This window comes from Leucopleurus acutus (assembly GCF_964270905.1).
Source record: "Leucopleurus acutus genome assembly, chromosome: 6".
Classification (NCBI taxonomy): Eukaryota; Metazoa; Chordata; class Mammalia; order Artiodactyla; family Delphinidae; genus Leucopleurus; species Leucopleurus acutus.
The window spans coordinates 37,767,437-37,788,209 of record NC_139149.1 but is presented as its reverse complement, the minus strand read 5'-3'; the positions used below and the strand labels follow the sequence as shown (position 1 = coordinate 37,788,209).

The 20,773-nt window shown below is 44.9% G+C and overlaps 1 protein-coding gene across 1 annotated transcript in view; it reads right to left on the bottom strand.

Moving 5' to 3' along the window:
* The window catches only part of KIF5C (kinesin family member 5C), a gene marked incomplete at both ends in the record, with an annotated part of 148,726 nt that overhangs the window by 78,950 nt on the left and 49,003 nt on the right, over positions 1–20,773 (bottom strand). The window contains 2 exons of the mRNA XM_082840740.1: positions 5,347–5,420; positions 13,662–13,752. Of these exons, the coding sequence (XP_082696866.1) occupies positions 5,347–5,420; positions 13,662–13,752 (165 nt within the window). The remainder of the gene's footprint in view (positions 1–5,346; positions 5,421–13,661; positions 13,753–20,773) is intronic.

The following is a 20,773-nucleotide window of genomic DNA, read 5'->3' as shown; positions in this document are numbered from 1 at the left end:
GGAAAACAGGTACTCTTCTGGAATGCCTCATCTGCTAAGGACCCTAAATCATTTGATGTGTTTCTACACTCCCTAAAGGCAGGGTGGCCAGTGCATATGTATTTCCTCCCACTGCTTATGATACTTGGTATAGTATCTACTACATAGAATTACTGTAGAATTTAAATTAAACAGGGCTTCCCTGGTGGCGCAGTGGTTGGGAGTCTGCCTGCCGACACAGGGGACACGGGTTCGTGCCCCGGTCCAGGAAGATTCCACATGCTGCGGAGCGGCTGGGCCCGTGAGCCATGGCCACTGAGCCTGCGCATCCGGAGCCTGTGCTCCGCAACGGGAGAGGCCACAAGAGTGAGAGGCCCACGTATCGCAAAACAAATAAAAAAATAAATAAATAATAACTTAAACAGTATATATAATGTACTTAGTGACAATAAATGTTATTATTCAGCTCATGATACATTTTCTCAAGAAGTTGCTGGGGTTTACCTGACTTGAAGAGTCTGAAAACATGTTTCCACCCCAAACCATTAATATATATATCTAATGAAAACAAAACCAAATCACTGGCTTTGTTTTATGATGGTCTTTTGTTACATGTTTTATGATGGTCTAGGAGACCATCATAAAACATGTAACAAATCAAATATTGGACCCCACCTGCTCTGGACTATAGAATTTGCTGGCAGAAATGGTACCTACAGTGAAAACACAGTCAAATGCGACACCACTGGGCCAATCTGACTCAAGAGGGTCCAAAGAGTGCCCTCCATGCTGCCACCCAGGGCTCTTTAATAATTCATCATAATCCTTTAGCTTCTCTTCAGTGGCCCACAGCCAAAGAAGAATGATCAATAATGCAAAAATCATTTATAACTGACTCAAATCTGTTTCCCTAGATGCTTTCCCTTTCAACGGATTTATCTTCCAATTGATTCTGGGTGCACACAAGTATTGACATCCCTTGTTTGCCTTTGGCAGGGTAAGAATCAAGGCAGAGCCAGGATGAGTCTGGACACTTCCTGTTTTGTTGCCCTGAAGACCCAACCCGAAAATCACATGACAAGAAGCACACATTCATTTGGAGAACACCTAATAATACCCCCAGCCCCACAGTGACAGAGGGATGTCCAAGTCTACCACAGGTTTAGGGGCTGGGATGCTTGCTCTAGCTCAGAAACCCAAGAGTGTGAGGGCCTTTATACTCAGTAAACTAAGGCTGCCCAAACAATCTGTGTGTGTGTGTGTGTGTGTGTGTGTGTGTGGTGTTAATGTACATGGTGTGTAGTGTGTGTGATGTTCACATACATAGTGTGGGTGTGTGGTATGTGTGGTGTGTGTTGTGTGGTGTGGATGTGTGTCATGTGGGTGTGTGTAGTGCTGACTTCTGTGGTGGTGATGTATGTAGTTTGGGTGGCTGTGTGTTCATGTAGTGTGTGTATCTGCAGTATATGTGGTGTGTGCAGTGTGTGGGTGTGAGTGGCATGTGGATGTGTGTGCAGGGCTATCGATGTGTGGTGGGTGTGTGGCATGGAGGGGTGTGGGGTATGTGCGTGGTGAGGACAGATGTGTGTGGTGTGTGTATGAGACAGACAGGTGTTCCAGAAAGGTCTTCACTGCATCTATGTTGACTGCTTTGCAAATGAAATGCACATGTACACATACAATAAACAGTCACCTCAGGCAATAAAAGGTGGTCAGGAGGCAAAGAGCTATAGAAACTCAGAACAGAAAAGTCCCTTCCAGCTGGGGTGATATGGATGGCTTCCTTGAGAGACACCAAATCCTGAGGGATGAGTAAGATTAAGGATGGACAAAAAGGATGTGGGCAGAGGAGAGGAGATGGGAGTAACAGAACAAAGGTAGGAACTGAGAGAACAGCGACAAGTTTAGTCGACTGGAGCATCAGGGATGGACTCGAGGGGAATGTCCCACTCCGTCTTCTCGTTTCTCCCAGAAAGCAAAAAGAAGAGACATTTTAATGCTTGCATCCTGTATCATCCTCTTCAAAAACTTTTCCCACTTCTGAAGGTGGCCTTCTCGGAGCACATGTGAAAGCATAAAGCAGACCCAGGCCACTGGCCACAGAACAAGACTCCCTTTGTTCCAGCCCCAGTGGCCGCCTCAGCCTCCCAAGCAGGACAGTTTCCTGAAACACTTAAGATGGGAGAGCAGGGGGCCCGTCAGCGCAAGAGCACCAACGCACTCAGACAGGCTCATTAAAAATCACTTGGCAACTCCTCGCAGCAGAGCAGCCCGCACCCTTCCAGGGCCTCCAGGTGTCCCTTTGGGCAGAAGGAAAAACACTGCGTGTCTCCATCCATCTAGATCCATGTGCAGAAGAGGGCCACAAAGTGCGGCATGGGGCCAAGAGAAGCCCTTCCCAGCCTCCCGCGCTGAACGAAGGCCCAGCCCTCTCTTCCCCGGGCAGCTGGCACCCAGGGACCTCTCTTCCAACCCTCCCCTGAGCGCTGCCCGCCAGAGCCCAGCCAGGGCGCAATGCACCAAGGGTCCTATGGAGCTTAGCACCAACACTGCCAAGTATTTCCTCTTCGCACTGAAAATCCGCCTGAAACGCGCCATTTTCGGAAGCTAATCTTTCCAATTTTATGTCGGCTCATCTGTTTGTTCCCCTCAGGAGAAGGTATGGCATCACCACTGGATGTCAGACCCGAAATGGAGGGGATTAAAATGAAAAACAGCTTTTAAATGTGACACTTTCTGTCCATTCAGGGAGTTAACAGCCCCTTGCAAAAGCCTTTAAAGGATCACAATGTGTAATGCTGAATACATAAAATCCTCCTTTCAGATGGTGAGAGCCCTGCAGGGTTTTTTTTAATTTCATTGCATTGCAGGATCTTGGGTTTCCTGGTCTCCTACAGTCTCTGGATTTCAGCTTGGGGTTCCTCCTTCCCTCTGTTTTCCTCTAAAATATCCCCTACCTTTTCTCCAACCTAAAATCACCCAACAGAAGGAGCCAGATGAAGTGTGTGTAGGGGGTGAGAAGGTGCTAGAAAAGGACCCACAGCCACCCCTCTCCTTCCTCCTGTGGGCCTAAGCATGTGATCCTTCAAAGTCACGATAAAGAAAAGCAGCTCATTACTAGCAACCTTTTAAAACTGGCAAGGATGGAAAGGAGACAGAATTCAGGCAACTGTTAGAGCGGCCCGCACAGAATCCCATTCCCTTTAGGTCCCGTGGCTCCCTCTGGACCCACAGCACTGCTCCAGGAGTTGCGTGGCTGACACCGTGAGTCACAGAGGGCTGGCGATGCCCTCATTTAATAAGACGTCTCCAATTTTAGTGTGAAAGAGCTGGCATACCTCTTTGCCATCTCCTCACACCCACCTACCCCTGCCATACACACAAAACACAAACTAAGGTTTTACTCTGGGGACAGGTCTCTCCTTTGATAGTTTACAATTTAAATTTCTGACATTTAGCAAACACCTTGTATTTCCCAAAGACGAATTAATCCCAAAGCTTAAAAGGTCACTCGTGGAGGCATTTTTGTAAGATGTGGGGGGATTTTAAATATTGCATTTTTTTGTATTGTATGTTGTTTGGTAACTTTCCAAAGAACTAAAGAATGATTCCCTCATGAGAAGCCATCTCTTAATCAATCAATCACTCTCTCTCTCTTTCTCTCTCTCTCTCTCTCTCATGCCTTATGAACCATGAAGAAGGTTCTGTCCATGGTTACTGGAGTGGGTGGAACTTAGGAAATGTATGCCACTGAGGCTTTTCTAGCACCTAGAAGGTTAAGGGTCTGGGGCCCAGGAGGAGAGACAGGCGAGGGGCCAGAGCCGGAGAGTGGGGACGGCCGTGCCTGTACCACCATTTCCAAGGAGTACTGCAGTAGGATGTGAGATGCAGAGGAGACGGAAAGGCTCAGGTGTCAGGAAACAGTCCTACTCCGTCTAGAAAAGGTGGCAAATAAACCTCGTGCTTCCTTTAATCCGTACAATCTCTGAACCACTCTGTCTCCAGCAAAATGGGGGGGAAGCGAGTCAACACAACAGGAATGAGATCCCCGGAGGCACACCCCACACTTGAAATCGGTGTGAGCAGAACATCAGAGCCCTGAGGATTTTAGCCTTGAGCCTTTGAAATCTCTTCTTCAATAGCAACGATTCATAAGCTAAACCGATGCTGCAGCGGCGTCTCAGTGACATTCCCAAGAGGGGACAGTAAATGAAAAACGTAAGCTTGAAGGATTAAGGATTCATCTTACCCTGCTGCTTGTAAGCTGAATTCCCCAAACTTCCTCTGTGTAGTTTCTTATAATAACTGCTCTTCACCTCTCCTCACCTGTCAGGTGGGCCCAGCCTTGAGAAGAATTATCCAGCCCCAAAGACCACACAGGAGTCCGATCCATGGCAAAAAGCAGGAAAAGAAGAGGTAAAGGGGACCAATTTTGTCTGCAGGCGCGCCTCACCTGGAAGACAGCCTGGAGCCACAGAGCTCCAGGGCTAACAGAGCTGGTGTCACACCCTCAAGTGCACAGAGAGGCCAGGCGTGCAGGTCTGCGGGGAAGGATGCTGAACACTTGCCCGCAACGTGCGTGGAGGGCCCAGCCCCACAAACGTGGGTCAGCCAGGGCCGCCATGAGGCTATCATTTTCACAAATACTTTATCGAAGCCTTCCTAGGTGACCACCACGGTCCCACACGATAGCAATGTAAGTAAAAAGGTGAACAAGACATTGAAGAGCACTGCTCCCGTGAAGCTTACGCTTTAGATTATGGTGAAATTTCACCCGGAGTTGCTAGATCTTCAGCATTTTCAACCAAAGCTGGACACTTAGAATTATTTGAAACCATCCCATTTTAAACACTGCCTGCAATTAAAAACAAACAAAAAAGAAAACAAAAAACACTGTGCAGGTCAAACAAAAATATGTCTGTGGGCTGCATGTGGTCCACAAGCCAACTTCTCTCAACCTCTGACCTACCATTTTTCATTTATTCAGAAGAGACTCACCTCCCCAGAGGCCCTTCTTAGACGAAATGATTTTCACAGCAGACTTTCTCAGTAAGATTGGGGCGGCAGTCCACAGGGATACTCACACCACTGTTTAGCTTATCGATGATTATTTTAAATAGAATTTATTATTCCTATTTTGACAGAGCTATCAACAAAGGATTTTCTAAAATACTGAACTCCTGAGATTTTATTACTCAACAATATTTTTAAAACTCCTCAAAGACACAAAAAATTGTGACACAAACATAACCATCCCTTAACCATCTACTGCCCAGTCAAAAAGCCGCATGCACCTCGCATTTTGCTGGAAGCACCACTTCCGTTCAGTCATCTCAGAGACGACATAACAGCACGCTGCAACCTTACCTCCATGGTGTGCGTTTTTCCTGATGATGTCTGTCCATACGCAAAAATTGTCCCATTATAACCCTCAAGGACATCTGTGAGCAAGAAAAAAAATTAAAATTAACTCATTACTTTGATTGCATGCTAGTGCTGGTTGCCTGTTTTAAAATTGCATTTTCCAAATGGCCCACCTCATTTTTCACACAAATGATGTATTTCAACTCCACGTGCATTTTAAGTAGAATTGTGAGATAAAAGCAGGAACGAGGGCCTCCACTGCTCCACAAAATAAAAAGAAATGGACTCACATGGCTACAGAATATATTAATGAAGAAGGAGGCAGACACACTTTCTCCTGGTAACATCAAAATCGAAACAGGTATCGAGCAGTGTATTTTCTTTTTAGTAGAAAGGTATTTGAGTTTTCTTCTCCACGTTGATCTCTTGAGATCAGTTGAGGTGGGAAAAAAAACCCCAAAACATTATCGTGCCCTGAGTGTCTGGAGTGAGGTGTAGAATAGGATTTCTCTCCTGAAGATCTGATTTGGGTCGGTTTAAACCCTGGCCCCGGCAGGCTCCTTGGGGAGGTTTCTTGAGAAGGCCGTGCTAAGCCCCTTCAGAGCAGAGCTACTCCACAGCTGGGGGGACAGGGTCCCACTCTATAAACTGAGACACACGGTGACAATCCGATCAGCCCGGAAACCAACTGGGCCCTGACTCGAATTTAGGGCCTCTGTTTTTTCAGTGACTGTGCTAGCAAGATGACCCTGGCCCAAGAGCATCGGGAATTTCTTTTAGTTAAACAAGAAGCAGACTGTGCCCCACGCTGCAGGCCGCTTCCCTCTCTATCATCCAGGGACGAGGGGAGGCGTGCGGACAGATGGACCCTGCTATGAGCTGACGATTATCTGTGGGAATTCTTTCAAAGCAGCAAAGGTGATTAAAATATATTTAGTGCTCATTTCCCTCGATCCTACTTCATCCACATAAACATCACTGAAAGCGGAATGATGCATAATTAATATTCCCTGACCCACCATCTCTATATAAAGGGAGGAAGTCCTCATTCCTAAAAGCACGGAGGGGTGGGGACAGGAGTCCCATAAGGGGGTGTCCTCTCCAAGGCCACTTACAGAAAAATCAAGCCAGCCAATCAGCTCCATCTATTTCAGGCCCTGATGAGGTTGGTTGGTTTGCTTTCTTGGTCTCTCTCAATTTTATGATGCTGGTTAGTTTCTGTTGTTTTGTTGGGTCTTTTTTTTTTTTTTTTTTTTTTTTGCGGTACGCGGGGCCCCTCACTGCTGCGGCCCCTCCCGTTGCGGAGCACAGGCTCCGGATGCGCAGGCTCAGCAGCCATGGCTCACGGGCCCAGCCGCTCGGCGGCATGTGGGATCCTCCCGGACCGGGGCACAAACCCGTGTCCCCTGCATCGGCAGACGGACTCTCAACCACTGCGCCACCAGGGAAGCCCCTGTTGGGTCTTTTAAAAAAAAATTTTAATGCACATTGTACTGGTCTGAGGTTTTGGAGTGTGAACTGGGATCAGAAAAGAAAGCAGGATTTTCCCTCGGGTAGCTAAAAAAAGAAAAATTAAGTGGCAGTTTTTTTTAATCCTGGCAGCCCTCAAGAGTTTGTGTCAAGCTATATTGAGAGAGAGAAAATGTTCGCACGTATCCAACTTCTGGTAATGGTTTCCCTGGTAACGGGGGAAGCAAAAAACGTGAAGACTACAGTGTAAGGGTTGGAGGTTCAAGCTTCAGTTTTCTCAAAAGTGCCAACTTGCCCAGAGAAAAGATTTCTACAGTCTGAAAATGGTGGCCAGAGTGGAGAGCTTCTACACAACCACAAATGTGACAGGCTTTCAGGGACCAAAGAAAGTGGTCTCCACCCTCGGTGGTTGTTTTCAAATTCTACATATCCATGGCACAAACAACTCCAGACAACGAGAATGCCAGCCACAATCCCAGCGCTAAAGCTCCTGTTTATTAGAGACTAAACCTCTCCCCCACACTGAAAGGGCTTTCTTTCTTATCTTAAGTCCCTGTGGAGGAAGTAGCCTGGGACGACCCCTTACCTCAGGTGTTGGGGCAGGAAGACGGCAGCCAAGGCCAGGGGTCCAGCTCCCTGGGTTCCTCATCGCAGCCACTGGCCACCCTACTCATTCGCCTGCACCACACAGGCGGCCCTGAACAACTGCCCCACGCTGAAGAAACCTCAGCTCAGAACCCAGCTCTGCAGATGGGAGAAAACCCAGCACTTGCTTCTTCCTCCGCCAGGAAGCAATGGGACCAAGGCATCTGAATGTTGCCCCGCAGACAACCCCCAGGCTCAGTCCACCCCTCTAAATCCACCCTCGCTAAGAGAATGCACAATCCTCCTAACTCCTAGGGAGTCACTGCTCACCAAACTCCCTCAGGTTAAGGACTGGGGCACACATATGCAAACAAGAGCTCATGGACAGCATCGCTTGTTTGGGGTAGAGAGCTGAGAGGCACACGAGACTCTTACTTGGAGAATCCCTGATTCTTTGCTGTGGCTATTTCAACACTGCGGGCAATTTCTTAAGTTTTTTGTTTTTTTTTTTTTTTGAGAAAAAGAGAACACATAAGAGAAGCCCATTAGGACAAACTCCGTGTGGCCTTTTTTTCTAACATCTTTATTGGAGTATAATTGCTTTAGAATGTTGTGTTAGTTTCTGCTGTCTAACAAAGTGAATCAGCTATACAAATACATATATCCCCATATCCCCTCCCTCTTTAGTCTCCCTCCCACCCTCCCTATCCCACCCCTCTAGGTGGTCACAAAGCACCAAGCTGATCTCCCTGTGCTATGCGGCTGCTTCCCACTAGCTATCTATTTTACGTTTGGTAGTGTATATATGTCCATGCCACTGTCTCACTTTGTCACAGCTTAACTTCCCCATCCCCCATGTGGCCTTTAAAGTGTTCAGAATCATGTTACAATTAATTTGTTGTTGTAGAACCCACCTCTGGTGCTCAAGGTTGAACAGGGCTGATGCCACCCTCTATCAACTGGATTCCGAGTCAGAAGGTAATTTTAAAAGAAAACAGAAAACTCTTCAAACCCAGTGTTCTCTACTTTCTTCCAAACTCCAGGTCTGGGGGAGTTTTTTGTTGTTGAGGCTGTATTTGCTTATGAGAGGAGAGGAGAGGCCGGGAGGGGGGCGCAGCACAAAAGTGCATCTGGGGCTGGACCACTGAGATACGGGGAGATGGACACCCGCCAAGCACAGAGAGATGAGGGAACAGGCCTGTGCTCGGTGCCACTGAACCACACAACCAACCCGCCTGCCTCTCGCAGAAACAGCCCACAGAAAGGCACTTTCATCACGCTGAGGGACAGGTCCTGGGGCCGAGGAGAGCATTTGTTTCAGAGTCTCCGCCATAACATAATGACTGTTTCTATACACCAGCCACAGAGCCAGGAACCAGCCCAGCTGGACAGAACCTTTCTTTGTGATGGAGTCTGGCGTGATGTGACCTCAGCTCACACCACACAGCCAGCGGCGCCCCACGAGCACAGCACACGTCCATCGAGCGGCCAAGCAAACCCAAAAGAGAGTCCACAGCGGGTGGGAAGAGCCCTGAGACGGAGGAGTGGAACGGGGTCCTTGAAAATACTTGCTGCTTCCCGGTGCAGCCTTGAGAGCCAAGCTTTCCATCCTAGGTTTTATTAGTTCTGAGTCCAGGTCTTGCTGAAGCAGAAGAGTTAGTTCCATTATCAGGTAAGAACCTGGGGAAGACATAATCATACCTACGCACCAGGGTGCCTGAGGAGGCTGCTGTGGCCTCCTATCGACTCTCCAGGTGAAACAGCGGCCTGGTCGTGGCACCAGAGCCCCTGGCAATAGTGGCTGCAACTCATCCCTGGCTTGGAATCCTAAGGCTTTTGCCAGCCAACCACACTACTCAGGCAGGCGGTGCCCAGAGAACGCAGAGACCGTTCTGCCGAATGCCAGAGGCCAACCGGGATACTGGCCCCACCAGTCCGAGGGCAGGTACTGTGCCCAGGTGAGGGCGTGCAGCGTCTTCAGAATGCAAGTGTGTCTCACTATCGGCAGACAGCCAGGGCCACCCTTCAGCTCTGGAACCCAGTCTCCGTTCTCCATTCTCTCCCCTCTCCCCTTTCCCACCGCCATTCCTACCCCTGTCTTTTTGCAATGTGGTCCATATGGCCTGATGGAAAAGGAACAACTCATAAAATAATTATCAAATGCTCATTATGGGCCCACCAGAAAAGTGGGGGCAGGATAGTAAAATTCAAGTAAGTCAGACGAACTCAGGTTCAAGGCCCAGCCTCGCTTCACTACTCCCTCAATGACCTGGCCAAGTTACTTCACCTCAGTTTCCTCTTTAGTACAAAGGGAATAATAATGTTCACACCTCATAAAGTTGTAAAGATTTAAAATGCAATAACATATGTAAAATGCATACAGGGTGCCTGACAGATAACAGCAGCTAAATAAATATAATTCTTCTTAAGAGTCATATATAATAAAATGATAAAATAGATCTGATAATATCCTAAGCTTGTGACTCTTCAATGGGTCCACATCACCTATAAGATAAAGCCCTTCAATTTCTATCAAATTCTGGTCCAGTCTAATTTTTTAGGTCTCATAGCCATGCACCCTGTACCATTCTAAGCTGTCCATATAATTTGGGTCTTTATGCTTTTGCTATTTCTTCTGCTTGTACCACCCTGCATTTTCTATGTTCCTCAGAACCCAACCTTTCCAAGAAGCCTTCATTCTCCAATCCTCCTCTCTACCCACCAAAACCAGTAGTGACTTTCTTCTGTGCTCCCATAGCATTTTGCACACACCCATCCTAAAGCACATAATCCCCACGTGTATGATAATTGTGCATGCGTCTGTCTCCTTCCCTATACTCAAAGATTCTTGCAGTCTTATGTATCTTGGTGACTCCAGTCCCCAGCAGTACTTACCACATGGCAAATACCTAATATACTTTCATAAAAATATGAATGAAAGAAACAACTAAATGAATGCAATTTAAAGAAATTAGAACTGGAAAACAAGAAACCATCTTCTCTAGCACTGGATGGTCTACATCCAGTTAATTTGGAAGGCAAATGCCAGGGGTGGCTTCTGTAGGCTGGGACGCGGTTATTCTTATTTCAGTAATAGTGTCCGGTAACCGGTAATGGTTTTTAATTCCTAGGGCATCCATACGAACCTTTCTATTTACCATGCTGGTACTCACAAACCCTATAACCTCTTCTAGAAGAACTGGAAGAGATTCTACAGACTCTTTCAGAAGATGTTTTGAGAAATACACACCAGATAAAAAGGGGAGCGTGGGAGGTGCCAGGATTCTACAATCAAATGTTCGAAATATTTTTTTTTAACTCAGTGAAGTTGAAGGGAATGCAAAGACTGAGAGAGAATAAAGCTGTCCAGTTAAAAGGAGTCTTCCTGATCTCAAAAACATTAAGGGTTTAGATAGACCTGAAAAGAAAGCTCACCAGTCCACTACATTACCATGAATCACAGAGACCGCGATTTAAACTTCCTTTAGAAGTCATTTGATTCAATTCTTGGCCTCTAGAAAAAAAAGACCTCCACTGCACCACCTTCCATATTTGATGTAAATAGGGCTTGTCATGGCCACAGATGCCTCAGCTGTACCTAGTAATCTATTCCAAACAGTTCTTTCTTATATGCCTACATTTTATCTTGCTGATGCAGAAATACACAGCCACGTCCCCTCACACTAGCCTCAGTGGATATTAAAAAAAGTTAAACTTGGTCTTCATTATGCCCCTAATAATTTTCTTTCAAGGGAGAATAAGATACTCTTTATTGCTACAAAATGAGTATGTTCGTGTTATATGTATGGTGCCCAAGAAATGTCTGTTTACTATATCATGTCAGAGCCTGATTTTATTCTATTATTATTATTTTAATTAATTAACTAATTAATTAATTATTGGCTGCGTTGGGTCTTCATTGCTGCGCGCGGGCTGTCTCTAGCTGCAGAGTGCGGGGTCCATTCCTCACTGCGGCGCGCGGGCCTCTCACTGCAGTGGCCTCTCTTGCTGCAGAGCATGGGCTCCAGGCATGCAGGCTTCAGTAGTTGTGGCACGCGGGCTCAGCAGTTGTGGCACACAGGCTCCAGAGCGCAGGCGCAGCAGTTGTGGCACACGGGCCCAGTTGCTCCGCGGCATGTGGGATCCGATCCTCCCGGACCAGGGATCGAACCTGTGTCCCCTGCATTGGCAGGCAGATTCCCAATCACTGCGCCACCAAGGAAGTCCCGATTTTATTCTAAATAGTTTTCTTTGTGGCTCACTATATATTTGGGCCTCAAGTTATCCATAGTTAGGGTGTCCACAGGCACCCCCCAGGGATTGCCCATTTCTGGCATTTCATATATTATAGAGAATTCCAAGCGCTGAAAGGACCCAAACTTATCTAGTAAATAAAGACTCAAAGATTATTATTATTGTTTGTTAATCACAGGATTTTTAAAAAACAGAGTGTATCCATCTCTAATTACAATGTCAACTTAGAGAGGGCAGGTATGTGTTTAAATGGCCCTAACGCTTAGCATAGCACGTAGTAAATACTATTTAGATCTGATAATGAAGGAGGAGAGAAAAAGAAGGAAATCTTGGCTCATATGTGATTAATCTTACTTTAATAAAAATATGAAAGAGTCTGACAATAGAGGGGAAGGAGGGCTGACTAGAAGCAAACTAGAACTATATATTCCAGAAAGAAAGAGCAAATATGTTTAGATAGAAAGAGAAGCAAAAGAGTAGAAGTAGAGAGAAGACAAAAATTACCACCAGATACAGGCCCAAACGATTAATTCAAAAAAAGCTCATATTCAGGCATATTTTTTTCTCTTCAATTTTCTATAATAATCTTACTGTGAACACCGTCTAATTTAATTGATGTCTGCAACAAGAATGTGAATAACCATACACCTCAGCAAGGAACATTACATTCTGATGGGCGTCTCCCACGCAGGTGTCCAGGGTCAGAATTAATCTAACAGATGTACCCAGGGCTGATCTTCATGCATTTCAAGTAGTTAGGTTAGTCAGCTCAGCTTCTAAAAATAAGTGGATCTAATATGACAAGATGTTTGGGGTTTTTTTGTTTGTTTGTTTGTTTTACTTTTCACTCTTTGAATCTAGCACTGCCTATAAAAGTGGTAGCATCGAGACATTTGAAAGCACAATTGCTGCAGCATTCAAATTTGAAGGCAAGGATTTAAGGATGAAAAGCAAAGTATGAAAGGCAAAGATGCCCCTCAGCTCTGTCCAGATGGTGAGCTCCCCAAAGGCAAGCTCCACCCTGCCCCCGATTTAAAAGGGCAAGGTAGAGCAACGTGTAAATTGCTTTGTCTCCTTGCTGTTATTTTGACACAGATCCTTCAGGACCAAGGCCAGTCCCAGAGAACAGGATTGATCTCTAAGACACAAATTCAGGCTTCAGGCTACCTATGGCGAAGAACAAATGTCAGGATCTGGGTGGCATGCTTGAAAGTGGGTTAGATGAAAGTATAATTGAGGAATGCTGACTAGCAAGAACAACTCACTAACCAGCAAGGTAATGTGATCTTAGGATGCTGTAGAAAATTCCTTGATGCCCAAGAATTTCCCACATTTAAAGCTTCTTCCTGAAGACTATACTTTCAGGGATCATTTCTATTGACACATACATACTATTATATATAAATAGATAACTGTATAGCACAGAGAACTCTACTCGGTACTCTGTAATAGCCTATATGGGAAAAGAAGGTAAAAAAGAGTAGATATAGGTATATGTATAACAGATTCACTTTGCTGTACACCTGAAACTAACACAACATTGTAAATCAATTATACCCCAATAAAAAAATTTAAAATTAAAAAAGAAAAAAAAGCTTCTTTCTGAAGAGACAGATGCACAAAATAAATCAACCAAAAATACACAACTGGAGTCTCAGAATAGATGTTTTTCTCCTGAGGAGGTACTATACCTTCAGCAGTATTTTAGAACCATTTCAGAAATAGCATGACTATAGCTTACCTTGCTTTTAAACTTCTGGGTGACAGAATAACTCTGCCCAAAAGGTGGCAAAAGAAATAAAGAAATCTCCTTGGAAAGGAGGTATTGAGGAGTTAAATAACTTGCCTGACATCACAGCAAATCAGGGCCAGAACTCGCTATAATTCAGTGTTTCCAATTAGCAGGCCTCTGCTTATGGTCAAAGGGTATTGATTCCTAGGCTGCGAATACCACTTACTGTCTTCCATTACTCTGAAGCGCCCCGAGGAAATGAAGAGTTAGCACTTACCTTTGACAATTTGCTTTGCACACGCGTTGTAAACCTGCTCTTGGGTCGTGGTGGGAGGCAGCACTCTGTCGAAGACATATGGCTTTCCTTGCTAGAAGGAAACGGCAAAGCACATTAGACGCTTAGGAAGAAAAGGCACTAATGGCACTAGTCAGACCATAGGCACTAAGTCACCAAGCCCACTCTTTAAGGCAGTTCCTTACCAAGACTAGGGAAATTTTCTTTCTTTTTTTAAAAAATAAATTTATTTATTTATTTTTATTTTTGGCTGCGTTGGGCCTTTGTTGCTGTGCGTGGGCTAAGCGCGGTGAGCGGGGGCTACTCTTCGTTGCAGCGCGCAGGCTTCTCACTGCGGTGGCTTCTCTTGTTGCGGAGCACGGGCTCTAGGCACGTGGGCTTCAGTAGTTGTGGCACTCGGGCTCAGTAGTTGTGGCGCATGTGCTTAGTTGCTCCGCAGCATGTGGGATCTTCCCAGACCAGGGCTCGAACCCATGTCCCCTGCATTGGTAGGCGGATTCTTAACCACTGCACCACCGGGGAAGCCCAAGACTAGGGAAATTTTCTAACATGAACGACATGTTTGTGTGTGTGTACTGTATGTTGAGAATCGGAAAGGAGAAAGAAGAAAAACATTTTTTTTTCCTACTTGAAGCACCTTTTCTGATGAAATGTAGGTTGACACGTCATTCACGCATTTAAACAAATATTTAGTCACTGAGAGTTTCTTCTGATCCAGGCATAGACTAGATGCTAACCAAATCAGAAGACAGTCCTGCCTGGAGAACATTCAATCAAGTGTGACAGCTATAATGAACAAGAAAGCAAACACACAGGAAAATGCAACGTGCCTAGGAATAACGTAAAGGGACAGAGGGGATGAGCGAAGGCCAAAGAAGACCTCCGTGAAGCAGTAGCAGTTAAGTGGATCTTTAAAAGATCAGAAAGGTGAAGAACCGCGGAAGAACATTCCAGGCAAAGGGTGGAGCAGACAGGAAGGGGCCTGGAGTGCTCAAGGAACTAGAGGGTGTACAAGAGGAGATGGGAAAGGAAATTAGCCAAGGTAACGCACTTGGATTTTATTCAGTGGGAAGATGCCATGATCTGATTTAAGAAGCTGCTCTTAATAGCCAGATATTATTGCCCTGTGTCCTAGATTACTCCAGTGTTTTCTTCACATGCATAGGTGGTGTCTTAACTGGGTGGAGGCTTTGGAGATAAAGGGGGGCCTCTACATAAATATATTTATAAATATATAAATCAAGTGCTCTCCCCAGGTGTGGGCTCTGGGGATTTGGCCCGACACTGGGCTGTGTGCGATCGGAGGAGGGAACTGCCGGAGGGAAGGGAAGAGGTTCTGCTGAGGTGCTACTGACTCCGGAGGTGCAGAGCCCTGACACTCCACCACTCAGCGTTCAACAAGCAGTTACTGGGTGTTTCCACGCCCGGTGCTGCACACTGGGGAAGCAGGTAGGGAGGACAGACACAGCCTCTTCCCCAGGAGAACCCCCATCACAGCACCTCTTCCCCACCAATTACCACCCAGGCAAGGGGTGGTCCTCCCCCGGCCCCTTCACCTTCATTTTCCCCAAGTGCAGAAGGGAGGGCAGGAGAAGAGAAGGGAGGAGAGGAGAGAGCCAAGAGCCTCCTTCACTCCCACCCTGCACCTCCTACACGTGGCTCTGGACACGGAGAACCACCCAAGGACAAGTCTGACACCTTGAAAAGATAACCGCTCATGGGGGATCCAAGGACAAGGCTTGTTACATCCCATAACCTTCACACAAAAGGAAGCACACAGCTGTCAGACCGGCTTAATATTTCACTCCTCTATGTCTATGGTAAAGCCACACGTAGGTGAGGCTACGCGTTAGGGCTGTGCTCTCGAGCTTTAGTCTTTAAAAAAACAAGATTGCGCCAACCAGGTAAACGAGCTACTTCCAGCTTGGTTTTAGAAAAAAATGGAGAATTTTCAGGTACGATCAAATTTTGTTTTTATACAAAGCAGCAGAACCATTCGTTCTGTTAAAATTCTGGAAAGGGATTATTTCCTGATGTTTTGTGCCCAGCAAGTCTCATTCAATCAGTGAATCTAGTATTGGGCTGAATGACCACGATTATACTCCTCACTGCAATCTATTGCCAACGATCAGCCCACCATATTCTTAGCAGCTTTATCTATCTGTAAAAGTCAACTAAATGTCAGTAGTGTAAAAGGTTAGAATAAACATTTACAGAGTCTGCCTAAGTATTTGTCGTCCGCTGAACCTTCTGGAAAGAAAATGCAGCTTTGCTTAATTTAAAACAAATCCATCATTTCTCCAAACTTGATGAGAATCACCACAATAAACCGTCTTGTGTACGGCATGATCCTGCTTTAGGTTTTAGAGAAAATACACTTGACACAGCAGGGGAAAGGACCTATTAAATTATAGTCTATGATACAAAAAGTAGGACTCCCCAATTTTGCCCTTTAATTTAAAATGTTTGTTGGAGTGTGCTATGCTTTCACTTTAAAAGACGTAGAAAGCAAGAAATCTCTACTCTTCATTTCAATGGTATCACATTTACCAAGTGACAAACGCATAATATAACAATTTTCCATAAGCTGAAGTTAATTCCCAAACAGAAACTGCCTTCGAGAAAAGAGAAAATGTAGAAAATGATTTGTTATGAGACTTATCTTGTCAGGATTAGAACATAAATTAGTTAAAAATGTAAGCATTTTTATGTGTCTTTTCATGCACTGAGGCGGTCATAGGCTTTTATTTTTAAGAACTGACTTGTGGCACAGTGTGCCCGCTGTATATACAACGGCCATTTAAGCAAAAATAACAACAACGAACTCATCACTCTCTGCTGTTTTGGTAAAGAAATGAAAATCTCACAAATCCTGGTCGAGACTGCAGCAAAGACCCTCCAGGAGACAAGAGTCTCCCTGCTTCTGATCCTACTGTGGCTGAGGGTTTCTGTGGGCAGGCAATGGGCCCAGCTTGCTCTAGTTGTCACTACATTTGCAGCTGCAGAATAAATTTTTGGATTTACATCTTAATATGGGTGCTGGGTGCTAACATTCGAAACTGAATGATGAGGTCACCAGTTACTCCTTCTGGAGACACTTTCCTTTCCAGGCACCTATTCAGCACATGGTCCTCTGAGACCTCTCTGGCCACTCTGTCCGTGACCATTGCTGATGTCTCTTCCAGACTTCTGAGTGACAGTGTGTCCTGGACCCAGACCTCAGCCTCCTCTCTGTAATTCAAATGAACATGTCAGCCTTCAAATCTCACCCAAGCTCCAGATTCATATACTCAATCGCCGGCTAGACATTTCCACTTGGATGTCCATTAGCCATCTCAAACTTGACTGGACAAAAAAGAACCATCAAGCCCTCTATGTCTGAGTAAGAACTGCACCACCAATCACCTGGTACTCAGGCCAAAATCATCCATCACGTCCCATAGATTCCAAATCCAAAATATACCCCAAATTCTATCACTTCTCACCATCTACACCACATAACCCCAGTCCAAGCCACCATCGTGTCTCATCAAGACAACAGCTACAGTCTCCTGACCGGTCTCCCTGCCTCCATTCTTGGTCTTAACAATCCAATCTTCACTTAGCAGAGTGAGCTTTCTAGAACTATAAATCAAATGGTATCATCCCTCTTAAAATTCTCCAGTGGCTCCTATTATACTTAGACTAGACCCTCTCCACCCTCAGCTCCCTGCATTCTCCTCCATCTTACTACAGCGTAGCCCACTGGACTTCCTTCAGTACCGTACTTATTCCTCTGCTCAGAGCCTTTGCTCTTAACGCTTCCACCTTCTTGGAATTCTCTCACTGCAGATCTTCACTTGGCTCACCACAGATCTTCATTTGGCTGTCTCTTCATCCCCTGCCAGATGTCAACTCCAACCTCTCCTCCTTTGAGGGCTTCCGTGACGCTAAACTAAAGCAGCCCCACCCCACCCTGACATCACTTTCTATTACATTACCCTATTTGGTTTGCTCCACAGAAATTACTATGTGACCCATTCTCAACCAATCAAATGGACCACTACTATTAAAGCATCTAACCGGCTAAGACAGAAGCCATATAAATGCCAAGACCTAATTGCATGTTATGCAAACCTGCTGCAATTTATGAAAGGAATCTGGATGGGACACACACTCCACGTACATTACAACTGAAAATAAGGTAACCCAGCTTTGCCATGGAAGTCTCTCGCAGAGCAGTGCTAATTGCATGGGAGCAGTGTAGCTAAATAACTTACCAGGATCACGTACAAAAAAATAACAGCAGATGGTTCTTACATTTTTATAGTTAAAATTAAAAAACAAAAAAGTCAAACCACCAGAATTCCTATCAAGTGATTGAGAGCAAAGTGTCTGTGAACTATATGGCCTGTCTGTTAACACATTTGACCTGTTACCCAACAACTGTTCCCCATCCTGGAAGGAATATTACTCTGGGAGACAGAAGAAAGCAAAAGACCCACCTAAAGTTTTAGAAAATGGGCACCAGGAGAGAGGTTAAGGAAACTGAAATTAATTATGCCCAAGAAGAGATAATCAAGAGGTAATCTAATAACAATCTCTGAGACCAACCAAGGGTTGTGACCAAAGGGGGCCAATGATTTAAATGATTTTTCTTCTATCTTTAAGAAAGAAACAGGGAAAAAAGACTTAAATTTCCACAACGAGATATAAACTCACTCTGTGGGATTATCTTCAGACACTGAGTAGAGGAAGTGATTACTGAGAATATCACTAACCTCTCCATCCCAGCTGTTTGCGCGACTTCACTCCTGAAAGTACAGAATATGACAATTTCTTCCTGTGCTGACCACCTTCTCACTACTGTCCACCAACACCATCACCAGCCACTGTGATCCAAATCCTTTTATATTTTATCTCTTTTAATTCTCACAGTAACTCCATGAGGTGGGTATTATTATCTCCATTTCACAAACTGGAAAACTAAGGCCCAGGCACATCACCAGCTCTATTACTTTGGGGAAATTACTTTAAGTCTCTAATTTCAAGTGTTCTTCCTTTACATCATGCTGTTTTCCTAGGTAGCTAATGATTTACTGGAAAAGTAGGAGACACATGGAACAGCAGATGTTAGGACTAACATGAAAGATGGAAGCAAAGCGATTAATGAGGCAACAAAAGACAGAGAGCCCTACCATAGCCTACAGAAGTCGAGACAGTGTTAACCATGAAGTTGGGATTGACAGGAACCCAATGAGGAAAGAAGGGCTTAAGATCAGGAAAGAAGGACAAGACTGGCAAGAAACACGGTGGGCATTATGCACATGGCAAGGCTTCCTTGCAACAGAAGGAATTAAAAACAGGTGAAAGCCAACCAGAGGCAAGGAAAAGGCAGATGTAAGACTTGTTATGAAAAGAAGGAGTTATTAAGAAAAATTCTAAAATTTTTCAGAGCCAAAACGTCCTTGGTCCAAACCCAGCATTGTGTTTTACAAACAAACAAATGAGATTGGGAGAGGATAGATGACCTGCAGAAAGTCACCCAGCCAGTTAGGTGGCTAGCAGGTCTGTGCCTAGAATCCAGACCTCCTGGCTCCCTGTGTCATGCTCTGAGAGTTCTGGCTTTAGAATCAACTGCTCTCTCTGAACATCAAGGAAACAAGCATGAGCCTCTGGTACTTTTTTCCCCTGCTTTCTTCCCCATCAATTCTAAATTATTTCCAAATATACAATTGATTAGTTCAACAAAGAGTTCTTGCTATGAGAGCTGGAGCAGTACAGCAGGAGAATTAGAATCATGGCCTCTCAGAGTTAACAGGAACTTGAGAGTCAGCCCATCCAATGCCCTCTCAATGCACAGCTCTCATCTCCACAGCCCTGCGAGGCAGCAGGGAACCTGCACGAAACTCAACTGGCTCCAAATGTTAGAAAGTTGTGTTCCTGTATCGATTTAAAATCGGCATCCCTGAAGCATCAGACCTGGCGCTGTCCTCCAGAACCAGACAGACCAAGGCTCTTGGCCTACATTTACGTGGCAGTTTTTTTTTCACTTTGGGAGCCAAGTGTTCAACATCCGAATCTCTTTTCTCTGAGAGAGAAAGGCAGATGTGCTTCCTTCCGGAAAGGTGTATGGATTTGTCTTGAATTGAAGGACTCCAAAGACGTCCAAGGTTAAGACATCAGTAAAACATTATATGAGTTTGCACAAGAATAAATCAAATAAGATAAACTCATAAACTGTCCAGGGCTTGGCAAACCATCGGAAAGAATGTTTCTAAAACATTAACTAAAAAGCAGGAAGCCTTTGGGTTAATGTTGATACTCATGTTTTTATTGACACAAATATTCTGCCAGAATAAGTTTTGTTTTGTGAAATTCACAAATTTCATGAAATTCACCCCTTTAATAAGAAAGTACAATTCAGTGGTTGTCAGAACATCCACTAGGTTGTGCAACCATCACCTCTGTCTAATTCCAGAGCATTTTCATTCCCCGAAAGAGAAACTCTGTACACATTAGCAGTCACTCCCCAGCCTCTCAATTCCCCCTGCCCTGGGAAACCACTAAGCTACTTCCTGTCTTTACAGATTTGCCTGTCCTGGAATCATATGATATGTAGCTTTTTGTGACAGGTTTCTCTTACTTATAATGTTTTCGAGGTTCATCCGTGTTGTAGAATGAACCACTTCATTCACTTTCATGACTGAATAAAATTCCACTGTATGCATTTACCACATTTCATGTATTCATTCACCAATTGATGGACATTTGGGTTGTTTCCAGTTTGGGGCTATTATGAGTCCTGCTATGAACATTCATGTAGAAGTTTTTACGGAGACATATATTTTCATTTCTCCTGGTAATGTAACTAGGAGTGGAATTTCTGGGTGATATAGTAACTCTATGTTTTAACTCTTTGAAGAACTGACAAATTGTTTTCCAAAGTGGCTATACCATTTTACATTCCCACCAGCAGCATATCAGGGTTCTAATTTCTCCACATCCTTGTCAACACTTGTAATTATCTGTTTTCTTTATTATAGCCATCCTAGTGGGCAGGCAGTGGTATTTCTTGCTGATATCGGGAGAAGTTTTTAAATTGACACTTACAT